The sequence below is a fragment of the Garra rufa genome, chromosome 2, assembly GCF_049309525.1.
Source record: "Garra rufa chromosome 2, GarRuf1.0, whole genome shotgun sequence".
NCBI classification, from domain to species: Eukaryota; Metazoa; Chordata; class Actinopteri; order Cypriniformes; family Cyprinidae; genus Garra; species Garra rufa.
The window spans coordinates 24,712,814-24,727,636 of record NC_133362.1 but is presented as its reverse complement, the minus strand read 5'-3'; the positions used below and the strand labels follow the sequence as shown (position 1 = coordinate 24,727,636).

At 35.7% G+C, this 14,823-nt stretch overlaps 2 protein-coding genes across 2 annotated transcripts; one reads left to right on the top strand and one right to left on the bottom strand.

Moving 5' to 3' along the window:
* Positions 1 to 1,917: 1,917 nt before the first annotated feature.
* Positions 1,918 to 2,565, top strand: neurog3 (neurogenin 3). Its single transcript, XM_073834627.1, has one exon. The coding sequence runs from the start codon at positions 1,918 to 1,920 to the stop codon at positions 2,563 to 2,565; it is 648 nt and encodes a 215-aa protein (XP_073690728.1).
* Positions 2,566 to 4,647: 2,082 nt separating this feature from the next.
* On the bottom strand, positions 4,648 to 14,583 carry pdlim1 (PDZ and LIM domain 1 (elfin)). Its single transcript, XM_073833930.1, has 7 exons — positions 14,349 to 14,583; positions 12,086 to 12,237; positions 10,112 to 10,199; positions 9,031 to 9,215; positions 5,943 to 6,088; positions 5,599 to 5,716; positions 4,648 to 5,384 (listed from the first exon to the last, which is right to left on the bottom strand). The coding sequence occupies exons 1-7, from the start codon at positions 14,439 to 14,441 to the stop codon at positions 5,198 to 5,200; spliced, it is 969 nt and encodes a 322-aa protein (XP_073690031.1). The 5' UTR covers positions 14,442 to 14,583; the 3' UTR covers positions 4,648 to 5,197.
* Between the last annotated feature and the right edge of the window lie 240 nt (positions 14,584 to 14,823).

The following is a 14,823-nucleotide window of genomic DNA, read 5'->3' as shown; positions in this document are numbered from 1 at the left end:
AAGAGTTGACATTGTTTGAGTTTTAACAAGAGGTGTACATATGGCATCCGGGTTGTAATTAAATGTTTTTAAGTTGTTGTTTTTGTCTTCGCGGTGAAGTTTCCTTTTCTTCTTTATGTGCAGCCTTTTCCGCGTCTGAACAAGAGAGAAGAATTAAATAGCTTTTCTGCCAGTTTGGGACAAATGGATGGCAAAAAGCTGGTCAGCGAGTTTTAGTCCTTGATTGCCTTCTTCAGATGCCCTTCAAACAAAGGCTGGGGATGAAAATAAAGCCCCACCTGGTACTTCTGTTTGCTAAAATAATAAGAAATAGATTTCGTTTCATAAATAATTACAACAGATTGTAAAGTGCAGCATGTTGAAGAAGTATCAATCAAGACAGCGAAGCCAGGTATCACCTGCTCTTCACTAAGACGCATTTATTGTTAAATTGGCTTCTTTGCGATATCTGTGATTTCCACAGCAACAGGTCGGCTATGTTTGCCCATACTTTGCATAACAAGCAAGATATTACTAGGCACTGATAAAAATCGGGGGACAAATCTGACGGTCCCAAACCCACACCTGTCCCAAGATATCCCAATATGGATCTGGCATCAGAAGTTATTTGTAAAGCGGTAATATTCGGTTTACTTTGGATAATTTCGAGGCCTTTATAACAGCACGACAACATTCCCTATCTCCTTGCTTTATTTGTCCATTTTATTGAAAGCATATGGTTATCAGATGTCCTGCAAAATACATATTTAGTTAGACTGGCGATGAGTGCCTTTGTGGACACTTGGGCACCACGGTAAATATTTTGCGCCCGTAACAGTGCTCTTAAGCTCTCCAATAAATGAAGATTTATCAAGACTTGGGGCCAAGTGTAAACTCGTGCTATCCGACCACGTTGAAAGTCTTTTGTTTCCAACTGCGACCAGATATACGACGCGCACTTGATGTTCTTAATAACGGACTCCGTTTGGAGACACCAGTGCGCACGCATTTTATTTTCCATGCAAATATTTTTGTGCATAAAATTCAGTGTTTTCATTGTACTATGGAACTGCTGCAGCACGCAAATACAAGTTATCCCCGATTTTCTTCGATTAAATATTATTTTCCCAGGGTTTTGTGCACTATAGCGCAATTTACGCACAGGAATATCGCCACAAAGCGCACAAAGGCAATGACACTAAAATAATATTGTTTAGCAGTAATTCTTTTCAATTTTGAATAATGAAAATTACTTGTTAAAACTAGTAAGTGCCAATAAAATATCCATTAACCATGTATGCTCATAATACTTATAATTACTTATAACGCAAATCACTTAAGACAATTCCTGCTCCAGATCCGTTAACTTTAACTATCATCCAACTATATAACGTCATGTACATGCAGTACCATTATTATAATTCAATAATGATGAATTATAGCATTCATTGTGCTAAATAAAACCGTATAAGCCACTATATTTGCAATAAGCTGTTTCTGTGCTATTTTCTTATTATTTCATATTGTAAATAGTATAAAAACGACAAACAGCTATAGAATTCTTTACCTGACATCTACCCTGTTTTTAAAATCCTCTCTTAGTTTATTTCTTAAACTCGAAGATATATTTCGGAAAGGGTGGTCTCTGATTGGCCACTTGACTTCATTTGTTTGTCCTAGAGCGCAGACAGGATAAAGGGACATAAATGACGAATAGGCGCATCACCCTCTATTGTCTCTTTGATTTATATATTAAGGGAATGAATACGAGACTGCACGTTGCTCACTGGTGGACAGGACGCGCAGTGCTGTGGACCAACACCCTCACGGAGCCAGTCTGCAAGCCAAAAAGTAAGCATCTGAATTATGACAGGTTTCTTTTAGACTGTTATTCAAGACCTTAGGCTGAAGGTGTCATGTTATGTTTTTACGTACAGAATGACTCCAAGAACCACGTGCACTTCGGCAGGAAGGAATGGGGCCTTTAAATCTAACTGGAGTTCAACATTAGATCTCAAGTCTGGATGCACTAACATTACCAAGGGCCAAAAAATCAAATGCAACAGAGCTTTAGAGCTTGGCAACATTGAATGCTCATCTAACTCCAACGAAGAGAACACAAGAAATAAAAGAATTAAGAAAAAGATACCAGTTAGATCAGCAAGCAGACAACGTGGGAATCGCAGAGTGAAGGCAAACGACAGAGAAAGGCACCGCATGCATAAACTGAACTCCGCCTTGGATACTCTGAGAAGCGTACTTCCAACTTTTCCTGACGACGCGAAATTGACTAAAATTGAGACTTTGAGATTCGCGCACAATTACATTTGGGCATTGTCAGAAACTTTGAGAATTGCAGACCATGTTCGACAAATTTCAAATTACGATCGGGACCAGGAGAACCTCACTGTGCCAAGCGCTTGCTTGGATGTGCGTTATAGCGCATCCAGCGCTTGCGCATCCAAATGGCACTCCACAAACTCAACAAATTGGCAAGAAACTCAAGGCTTCTACACTGATTTGTTACTAGAGGAATTTAACTGCAGTTTTCAGGACAATCTAACAATTGATCTAATCTGCGAGTAGCAACGCAAATCTGGCAAAAATGGACTCTTCTTGTAAATACCACGAATATGACAGATAGGGCATGTCATAAGTGTAGAAATGTTATTTTTTGTTTATGCCTTAAGAAAAACTTAATAATTTATTTGAATCAGTTTAATTATTTAAATTATTTATTTTATGTTTCCAGTCATTTTATACGCAATAGAAGGTAAAAGACCAAATTGCTCTTTTCTTGTACTTTTCTTGTACTGCCAGCTTTTAACACTAAAATATATTAGTGTATGACGGTAATAGTCATAGTTGTTGTAAACGTGTGTTGCCTTCTTTTTTAATTTAAGCAAATGAATAAAAAACAATTATTTTTGTAAAATACATTTTCATTTGAGTGCATATCTAGTAAAGAAATGGTAAAAATCATAATAAATTCATATTGAATCTGCTTTAGTGTTTCGTCAAAGAAGCTTTAACTGTTGTCCTGCATACGACGAGTTTCGCTTCCTGCGCATGCGTTCTACTTCAGCTGCGCTTCCACTAAAACAGGTCAAATATTTGCTTAAAATAGGGACAGGGGTTGTTGTTCAATGTCACTATATACATATAAATGTTCAAAAGTCTGAAAAAGCTGAATCTGTGTGTAACTTTAACGAACGTCAGTTCTGAACACCTTTTTATCTGGAAGTAAGCACACTTTTTTTGGGAGTTATTCCATAACATTTAGTTTTTATATGTGTACCACTGTTCAGAACTATGCATCTATAGCATCTTTGAGCTAGGTTCAAAATGATCTAAAACTGTCCCTACCGAAACAGTCACTATACTATACATTTGGTGGCGTTTCGGTAGTGACATTAATTAATTAATTAATTGGGTTTTATCTCATAAAATAGTGACTACTGTAGCACAGTAACAGTCACGACCGAAACATGTCATCATTGTTTTGGGAGTGACAAAAGGGAACAACATAATCCTTTATTTAAGGGAAATAATTAAAATTTTAGTATACAGTTTTGCAATGTTTTAGCAGTGTTTTAGTATGCAAGTTCTGTAATGTGGTGGTGTTGCTACCAAGGCATTACTGTCAATACCAAAAATGTGCAGTCACTACCGAAACATGGGGCGTTTTGTCAAAAATAAAGTATACTGAATTATCAACTAAGATGTTTTGGTAGTTTTTGGTTCAGTGTATATTGAAACTAATGAATCCTTAACTTTGAAATCAGTATGATCAACTTTTTGCCTTTTACAAAGAAAAATTGGATTCAAAATACAACAAATCTTATAAATTACCCTTGAAATATGGTAAAAATGTAATTGTTATTGATCTAATAAAACAGAAAATATATACAGATCTAAGCAAAATCTTAATAATATAACCCTTATAATTAAATTATTATTGCTGTGTTTCGGTAGTGACAAATTTGGGGAGAGGACAAATATTCCATACAACTTTCTGAAAATACAATATAAGAAATGTGTACCTTGGATATTATCCAATTACATACAAATAGTTCGGAAAAAGACCCTTCCGACTCTGACTTTGGACCAATTTTGTAGAATGGCTAATATATATATCTCAATATCACAAGCAAATTCAGATATTACCTATTTTCATTCAGCTTGGTGTTAATATATTTATTCTTGCTTATGTTTTGTCAATTAGCTTTGTTGGGCAATTAGTATATTCTTGGAATAACTGAGTAATTAGGTTTACTTTTATAAGCCTTCTTACTTTTTTAAAAAGCTATATTGTACACTGACTTAAGTATGAGTGGGTTGATGCTTACACTGTAAAACGTTTGCACCAGATTCAACCTAAAAACCTAAGTTCAGCAGCTGCCTTAAATTTTTAAGTTAAATAAACTCATTTTTAGTGTAAAAAGTTCAAATTACTTGTAGTTTTAAGCTGATTTAACTTAAAATTTTAAGGCAGCTGCTGAACTTAGGTTAAGTCGAATCTGGTGAAAACTTTTTACAGTCTACAATACAACACTAAAGTATTTTGTCATCTATTCTGTTATAATTATAATGCCTTTTGCTTTTATTGAAAGGCCAGCATGATTCAAAATAATAAACTATTATTCAAAGAAATAAACCATAGAGAAATTTCACAATGGATATGCAACATTTTATTTTTCTAGCAAGGCTGAACACGTTATTTTTATAAAAAATATGGAGAATCCAAAAGACAATATACATACATGGAATAGATTTAACATACTGGTGTGCGTGGGGAATACAACCATGATTACATACATTTCAATTATCAGTTTATAAAAAACTTTATGAAAACCTGCAAATGCAGTAAGTGGTCTTAAGATACCCTAGCACCAATAATACGAGCCTTTCATACAATGAGATAAATGAATGGAATGACTAAGACATTGGAATGTATGATAACAATCGGGATAGCTCTATATTCACATATTCAGGTGCCGTCTAATCACAATTTCCTGATCACTGTTGCCAAAGTTCAAAGTGCCATTTATATCCATGCACTTCTGCACTGTCTGAGTATGTAAGAGTTTCTACAAACATTCATATTGGCAACAAAGCAGCCTCAATGGAAGACTATCCAAATAAAGTGTTACAGATTTCCAAAGGAATTCCCCACATAAGGGAATGTGCAGTTTTAAAGTGGAACGTGGGAAACATTCTACTTTGGAAAAACAGTTACAACATCATAACCCTCTGGAGGAGTGACACGCTCGCGTGCGTGTTTCTCGCAGTAAATCTTGTCCTCGACAAAAAAGTGTCCTTTTTGCTTAAGATTGATCCCGCAGTCTGTGCAGATGTAGCATTCCGGGTGGCGAAACTTGTCTCGAACTTTGACCATCATTCCTCTTTATAACCAAATAAAAAGAAAAAAAGTTATTTAGAAAGCATGTTTGCAAAGAATCCTAGTTATAATGAAATGATTAACACAGAGCAAAATCCACAGGTATTATAAGAAATTAAGTTCCGGAATGCTCCACTAGATGGCAACACTGGCATAAAATAAACTGTTCTAAGACTAAGCTTTTCCTATGAAGTTAAAACCAAAAAAGTGAAACTTACACAATCCCTGAGCCACATTTGTCACAAAGAGAGAGCTTGTCAGGATTCCCAACCGAGGCTCCGATTTTTGTGGTAGGGGCCTTGACACTTCTGAAGCCTGAGGGTTTTTCTGCATCACCTGACACAAAGAAACAGAGATCCATTTATTGCTAAGTCTTTCATTTATAAGCCCAAAAACCTGAATTTCATGGATGTAGGTGTCACTGACATGGATTTAGAAACTGATGATTATGAATGACCAGAATCACCCATTTTGTCAACAGAAGTTAAGGCTTGGTGACCTATGTGTAATAAAGACACAATGCTCTATGCCTATGGTATACAAGGTGTGTAAGACATTATACCGGTTTCCAGGATCTCCTGCAGAACTTTAAAAGAGGCAGACTGGCGAGGCGGCTCGTTGGATTCTTGGTTTTCCTGCAGCATTTTATACACCTCAGAGTCTGCAGTTAATGCAGGCTTTGGCTGGCCAGGTCTACAGGGATCTGGGCTATAAAATATGCAAAAGGTCAGTCTGATGACAGCCTCAAGACAAACAATGTTATCTCAAAAGTATTATATTATACAACTTAATCCCAACCGGCTAGTTTCGGCTCTGACAGACATAAATTTAAAAAATAACAATACTGATACAACACAGAACTGGAATGAGTGTAGCACAATCAGGGGCGTTTCCCCACAAAAAAAATGGATGAGAAAAACAAAACAAAAGTAAAAATAAAACAACGCCAATAATACAAAATCTAACATTAAAGGGTGTATAAATCAGGTAACGTCATAACGGGAATCCACATCTCTCTCGCTTTCCCTGAGCCCATTGAGTTTTAACAGACTCACTAAAGCATGTAATGAGTTTGATGGGGGGGTAATTGAGAATGAATGGTGGAAAGTCACGTGAGAGGAGGCAATGCCTCCATTGCGATATGACTGGTTATGATCATGGCTGGTTCATGTGATAAGTTAATCAGTCGGAATGAACAATATAATGGTGTTAATGGGAAAACCAATAAAAAAAAATAAGTAAACAACTCACACACTCGAATATAATTAGTCGGAATGAACAATATAATGGCAAAACCAATTAAAAAAAATAAGTAAACAACTCACACTCGAATATAACCACTTCATGTCAAAATAAGACTTGAAATGGCATGAAAACATGATCTGTGGGAGTTTTTAGTGAGTAATCAGCTTAGTCAAATTTAAAGTAAATTTCTGTGTCTGTGACCAATATTTACAGAGCTTTAATGACTGATGACTAAAAATGAAAAAAAAAAAGTTAAAAAGTTAACTATCAAAAATAATAGCTGAATATAAGTTCAACAAATAAAATACATATTTTTTTAAAATTGTTACTGTCTTAAGTTATCATTTTGGAATAATGTTAAATGCTTAAAAACACAACGTGATAAGATTCATACTTCATACTTCATAAAACTCATGCTTTAATAAATAGAATATTACTTACATTGTTGTGTAAAAATGTAAAAGTAGATTTTTTTTTTTCCTTTCTCTGATAGCGTAAAGTTTAATGTTTAAAGTAATGTTTATTCAATTAAGAAAATGCGAATGGGCAAGAATTTACATCTGATTTTAAAAACTTTGCAGACTTTGCCTTCTCATTTTAGAACACCACTGATAATGATATAAGAGTTCATAAGTAGAAGAAAAACATCTTTTAAAAGTCTAGTTGAAAATGTTTGTTAATTCTTAGAAACTGTTGGTTCACGTCATGCTGGTTTTGAAAAACTTCATTAACTAAAAAAAATATATAATTACATTTGAATGTCATGTGGTGTAACCATCAAGATATTTATGATGCATGCATTCATAAAAGAGTTATATTTAAAATAAATGCTGTTGTTTTGAACTTTCTACTTTCTACATGAAATTGTGAAAACACTATCACTTTATCATTTAATCAGGATTATGTGACACTGAAGGCTGGAGTTAGAGATGCTGAAAATTCAGCTTTGTCTTCCCAAAAATAAATTACATTTTAAAACAGAGTTGTGCTCATAAGTTTACATGCCCCTTGCAGAATATGCAAAATGTTAATAATCGTAACAAAATAAGAGGGATTATGAATATTGCATGGTATTTTTATTTAGTACTGTCCTGAATAAGCTATATTTCACATAACAGATATTTATATATACACTCCATAAGACAATATAATAACTGAATTTTAAAAATGACACCATACATAAGTTTACATACCCTTGAATTTTAATACTGTGTTGTTTCCTAAATGATTCACGGCTGTTATTATGTTTTATGATAGTTGTTCATGAGTCCTTTGTTTGTCCTAAGCAGTTCATCTGCCTGCTGTTCTTCAGAAAAATCCTCCACCTCCTGCACATTCTTTGGTTTTCCAGCAGCATCTGCATTTTTGAACCCTTTCCAAAAGTAAATGTATGATTTTGAGATCTATCTTTTCACACTGAGGACAATTGAGGGACTCATACAAGAAAGCAACACAATGCAATAAGAGCTGGGGAGTGTAAACTTTTTGAATTGGATGATCAGGGCAAATTGTACTTATATAGTCTTCTGGGAGACATGTAAATATTTATGTGGCTTCTGAAAAAATCTGTAACCAAAATAAGAAAAATGTACACATCATCATCCTATTCTAAAGTTTATACCCCCGGCTCTTAATGCATTGTGTTGCCTTCTTAAGCATCAGTAAATGTTTTCACCTTTTGTAATAGTTATGTATGAGTTCTCAGTGTGAAAAGATGAATCATAAAATCATACAGTCACTTTTGGAAAGTGTTCAAATATGCAGAAGATGCTGGAAAAACCAAATAATGTGCAGGAGCTGGAGAATTTTTCTGAAGAAAAGCAGATGAACTGCTCAGGACAAACAAGGGACTCATAAACAACTGTCACAAAAGATAAAAACAGTCATGGATCATCCAGGAAACGGCACACATTATTAAAATTGAACGGGGTCATTTATATAAATTCAGTTATTATTTTGTCTTGTGGAGTATATATAAACATCTGTTATGTTAAATTGATTATTCAGGACAGTATCAAATAAAAATATCACACAGTTCTCATGATCCCTGAAAATGATTAACATTTAGCATATTTTTCAAGGGGTATGTAAATTAATGAGAACAACTGTATATAAAACAGAAAACAATTATTTTAAATAGTAAATTTGTACTTTTATTGTGTTTTTGCAGCTTTGGATAATATAAGTGTATTTCTTAAATAAAAATATCAAATTATAGTATTAATGATTAAAAACATTTGAGTTTTTGAGTAGTTACAATCTCTATAAACCTTGCCTTGTCTTGAAGGTCTGCAGATTATAGATGACTCTCTATAATGTAATTTCCTGTTTTATTTTTTTCTGTATGTTGTTTCGACCACATAACTTTGTGACAAGTATGTCAGTGAGGTGTGTATCATACTTACTTTTTAATGGCTTCAGTGGAAGCAGCAGAAGTCTGGACATCATCCACTGCACTGTTGAAACTCTTAATGTTCTCAGAGGAATACAGGCCAGAGGGGTTATTGTACATGTTGGTGACCACCCTTGGACTGGCAGGATTGAAAGGCATGGCACTCCTGTTATGAGCAGAGCCTATAAGTTTTACCTCCTACAGAAAAAAAAGAACAGATAAGAGATTTGCTATGAGAGTACAAATTAAAAAAAACACACAGAAGAGAACTGTAACTTTAAAATTCTTTGATCATATACTCATCTTTATGTCATTCCAAACCTGTATGACTAACTGACTTCTTTTTTTGTCAATATAATGAAAAATCAATGGATTCTAATTTTTTTTGGAGTTCATTGACTTTCACTGTTTGAGGAAAACCATTCCTCAAAATATCTTCTTTTGTTTTTCACTAAAGAAATTAAGTCATAAGGATTTTGAATGACATGAGACAGAATAAATAATGACAATTTCATTTTGGGGGATTTATCCATTTAAGACTCAAAGGCAAACCCAAAGACATAAGATCATCTCATAAGATTTGCAACATTATACTGTAACTGTAGATATTATAACCAAGTTGATGTGAACAAAGGAGGAAAAAAAAACAGATACGGAAAAGTTTTCACACTAATGACTAATGACATTGTGAAACTTTCCTCTGTTAACAATATATTTAACAGTTGTTTCTTATTATGTTTCTCACCCTGCTTAAATTGGGAAACATTTATAACACTCAAACTATGTAGTCAAACTCTTCACACTTCCTATGATCACTCACATTCTGACCCTAAATTTCCAACATAGCCTGCAGGATGTGGGACTTGCGTCATGGTTTTGGCTGATAAACTCTCTGGTCTCCATGGATAAGGCTTGTTAGGACATAAACAATGACTTCACTTTGGCAGCCTATGGTGCCGTGCCTTTATTTGTTTAGCGGCTATGGTTATGTATGACAGTCTCATGCACTATGAAGGGCTTTAAAGCTCATTGAAAATGATCAAGGGTCCATTTAATAATCCCTCAGCTCCCAGGTAAGTTGAGTTAAAACACACCTGTGCTTCTTTATTTGCCAGATTCATCTTGTATGGATTGGTCTTTCCTTCTTCAGTAACAAGTGGGGACCACATTTTCGACTCTGATCTACAAAAAGCAAAAAATGAATTTCATATAGTGAATCAGTAAATGATAAGTTAAAATATAAATCATTATAGCTCAACAATAAAAGTGTGAGAGTTTCAGACAAGTTGATGCAATTGTGCTGATCATGTATTGCGTAAGTTTGCATGGCATGATAACAAATTGGGTTGTCTGTCATATATTGAACACTGCTGTTGCAAATTCTGCTGATTTAGACTTGTCACCAAGGTGACGTTATCTAGCTGACTGACACAGATGAGGATATGTTGAAATTGTGAGAATGACTTTAGTAAAACAGAGCTGAAAACTAGACCCAGCTCCATTTTACATTGTCGCCCATTAGGGTTGCACGGTATACCGGTACTACGGTAGTATCGCGATACTAAAGCTTACAAATACCCGCGGTGCCATTGCATTTTTTAAACGGTAGTATCGTCCACACGGTAGCACCGTAAGATATGTTGCATGCACGGCAGGAACACTGTTTAAAACGTTCATGCACGCCAGCAGAAACATTACAAGTTGACTGCCAAAATGCCTTTCTGCTGTGCGTTGTGTAGTACAGTCTGTGTCTACGCTTTATGTGCTATTCAGTGTTTCCCGACGCTTCAGTTCAGTTTGAAATGAGAAGTTGCGCGCGCACGTCGTTGTTCACGCTGCAGTTTATCAGAGAGGGTCTGATTCAGACCGTCTGGTGTTATTTAAAAAGTTGCAGCTCAAGAATCAATTATTCAACATCAAAATATTTTACTAGAAAGAATTTTCGTATTTTTATTCATTTGCCCACTTTTAGAACAAGTGTAATAATTCGTTTCTGGAAGCATCTTTGCGATCATGAATGCAATTCCATTCATGAACATAGTGGTTTTGCACTTAGTTCTTATCAATCATTATATATGTATTTTTTAACATTATAAATGAATACGTTTTAATATACAAGCTGCTAACTTGGAAATTTTAAGATATGGGCCATATCTTAATGGCAGCAAAAATGCTCGTGACAGTTCAGCAATATGACACGAGCGAGATGTTTTTGTTTCGTTTCTGTGTTTGAATCCGAATCCGAGTTGGTTTGGGCGAATCACTGATTCACTAAGCCATTCATGAAAACAGTCATTTGATTCACTCTTGAATGATTCAGCCGTTTTTGAAAGAATCGTTTGAACGACTCAGTTATTTAATCATGAACACTGCTGCCACCTGCTGGCGGTTTTAAGTTTCCCATCATATACATTATTTTCAAACATATTTCTATATTCAGAGTTTTGCATTTAAAACATTAATCTTATAACATTATTTATGCAATTATAAGTACAATCTAAATGTCATGAGTTTTGTTTACATGATTTCCTGGATAACAATAGCCAGTCATTCATTCACATTAATGAAGTATTCAGAGAAAAATCTTGCCTGTTTTGATTTACATCTTTTTATTTATGAATTTTTTATGTGCATGGTATCGTGATACTACTTGGTATCGTGATACTTCAGCTGGTATAGTATCGTAAGTCATTTTTATGGTATCGTGACAACCCTATCGCCCATTATCTTCAACTCAGTCATTATAGCAAATTAATAACCTAGTGATATTTGTAACTTTAGATTAGATTTTTTTCTGCCAGATTCCACTGGGCCAGTGATTCTTAGAGTTAAAGATGCATCACAAACATCCAACTCAATACAAGGACCAATGGAGAAATGGCACTCTAAAGGTTAAGAATATTAAATCTAGAATGTTTGGAAGAATTAAAAAAAGCACTCAATTTCTCTTTGTTGTGGAAGATGTTTCGTTATATCATGCTTTTCTGGGTGCTCTACATAATCACCTAACAATACAGCAATAATCACATAAACCACTGCATGTTCCCCTTTGCAGAGTACTGCCCCACCTGTCAATGGAAAGCACCATTTCCTCAATGCAAGCTTTGATTTTATTCTGTGCTTCCAGGTGAGTCATGCCATCGGTTGACTCTCCATCTATGGCCAGGATCATGTCCCCCATACAAAGGTCAGCTTGAGCCGCTTTGCTTCCTGGGGTCACCTGAAAAAGTCAAAATTGGTCGTCATCATCATCATAATAGCTTAGAATAAAATTGTGTCGTTTTCCATGCTCAAACATAAACTTATGGCAGAAGTTTGACTTCTCTTTGGTGTAGGTTTCTCTTGTTACATGCTGACTTCCTCTTTAAAGTGTCAGGGTGTGCACCTTATTTCTTAGAAAACCGTTTTGGCTAAACATACACACAGCAAGCTTTTAGTCAGCTCTTAGCTGATTCATTCCAGTAGTACCTTTGGTTTATGTCAACAAGAACGTGTGATGTTTGTTATTGTACTGCCTCCACTTCACACAAATTGCTTGTTTATATTATAGACACTCTTGGATCTGTTCCCAACTAAAGGGCCATTCACAACAAGGATAATAACTCTAACTATAAAGTTTTAATAATCGTTCTAATATTATGAGAATAAGAAAGCCAACACAACAACTATAACGATAAAGAGTGCACGCTTACAATAAACAACGCATTATTATTGGCCATTTTTGTGGATGCTATTATCAGTTTTAGTTAGGGTTAGTTTACCCAAAAATGAAAGTAAGCCCATGATTTACTCACCCTCAAGCCATTCTAGGTGTATATGACGTTCTTCTTTCAGATGAATCCAATTGGATTTACGTTAAAAAACATCCTAGCTTTTCCAAGCTTTATAACTGCGGTGGGCAGGTGTTACTGTTCAACAGTCTAAAAAAAGTCCAATAAAGTGCATCCATCCATGGCTGCGGGAGGTGAATATAGGCCTGTAGCGAATCAATGCGTTATTCTACGAAAAATATCCACATTTAAAACATAATAATCACTTTTCTCTAGCTTGCACTAACTATCATATGTGTAAGCTGTTCCGAGCGGATGACGTAGGATCTAAACATGTTTACAGGAGCAAAGCAAGCAAACTTTCCTTACTTTAGCAAAGGAAAACCCGTCTCCTATTGGCTTATATCAAAATGCTCCGACATTTTTCTTTACGAATCGTCCTTTTGTACTTCTAATTCATGACTGTTGTTTTGTTTTGCTCTCTCCTCTGCGTGTCCGTGTTTGTCACTTCTTAGTGGCGCATGTGCAATGCATACATCATCTGCCTGGAACGCCTTCCGTGTACGACAGTTAGCAAAAGCTGGAGAATGGATATTTTTCTTACAAAAACGCATCGATTCATGACAGGAGGAATTTATTCACCCCCGGAGCTGTGTGGAGCACTTTATTAGACTTATTTTGGACAGTTAAACAGAAACACCTGCCCACTGCCATTATAAAGCTTGAAAGAGCCAGGATAATTTTTAATGTAACTCTGATTGAATTTGTTTGAAAGAAGAAAGTCATATACACCTAGGATGCCTTGAGGGTGAGTAAATCATGGCCTAATTTTCATTTTTGTGTACACTAACCCTTTAATTTTTACACTGAGTACTAACAGGAAGTGCTATTTGAAGTGAGTTATTTCAACATGATGGCACCCATGAAAGCCAGACTCCTATGTAAAATAAAATCGCTTATTCTAGAAATCTAATGTCACGAGTCTTATTTAATCTAATAATATTTTTACATTTTTAAAAACAGTATTTCTTCATGTGTACAACTAACAGTTAACAAAAATATGGAGTGCCCCTTTAAGAGATGATAGGCATCTTGTTGCGGCTAAAGGTACAAGTTTGAAACGCACGCCTGAGTGTCATATTACCATTATAACATGCGTTCATGCCATGAATACTTGTAATGTTTTGAAATGAATACAGCTTAGGTGACTGAACACTAATCTACGAAACCATATGGAATCACCTACAGACCTAGTTCTATTTTACGAAAGAACCTGATTTGGCGTCAATAACTCGCTAATTTGTTACATTGTTTCGCCAGTCTGACGCCTGAAGACTTTAATCCGAGTGATCGAGACATTAAGACACTGACGTTCAGGTCGACAAGGTCGCGTTCACGTGTGTTTCTGGTGGATGCTTCTACTGTTGCTCCATGCAGGCGTGACACGTTTATGAGAAAGTTTATCCAGTCTGTGGCGTACAATATATTGGCCTAGTAATGTCTATGAAAGCCGTGTTCTCTCTGTGCTAAATTATTAACAAATCTGAAGTGAACATCTTACCCTCGAGATAGTCAGAGGTTGTTCGAAATCTTTTCCCCCGACCAGACGGAAGCCCCACGGTCCAGGACCTTGTAAAACAACCCGTAAAGGCATTATACACCCAACACGTAGCCTAAACGGCTGGCTTATACTAAATCCTGAACTAGTTCACTGTAAACTGTGCTATGAACTCTGCAGTTTCGACTAACTGTAGCGGGACAGGGCGTTCACTTTGAAGAGACCATACCTGGGCGGAGCTTCCTCACAAGTGAGCGAATAATGTCAGGTCTCTTTGCTGATAAGAGCTTATTTCCTATGTTTGTTTAGGGGTGGACCATTACGTCATCTTATATTGAAGTTTACCATGTATGGAAGAGCCAAATCCCGAGATTTGGTATGTGCCACTCCCAAATCCAGCCGAATTCCTGGCAAAGGGGGGCCACTTTCTTAGCGCATGACATAGGCTTTCCAGGATCACATTCTCAGCATTCCCAAA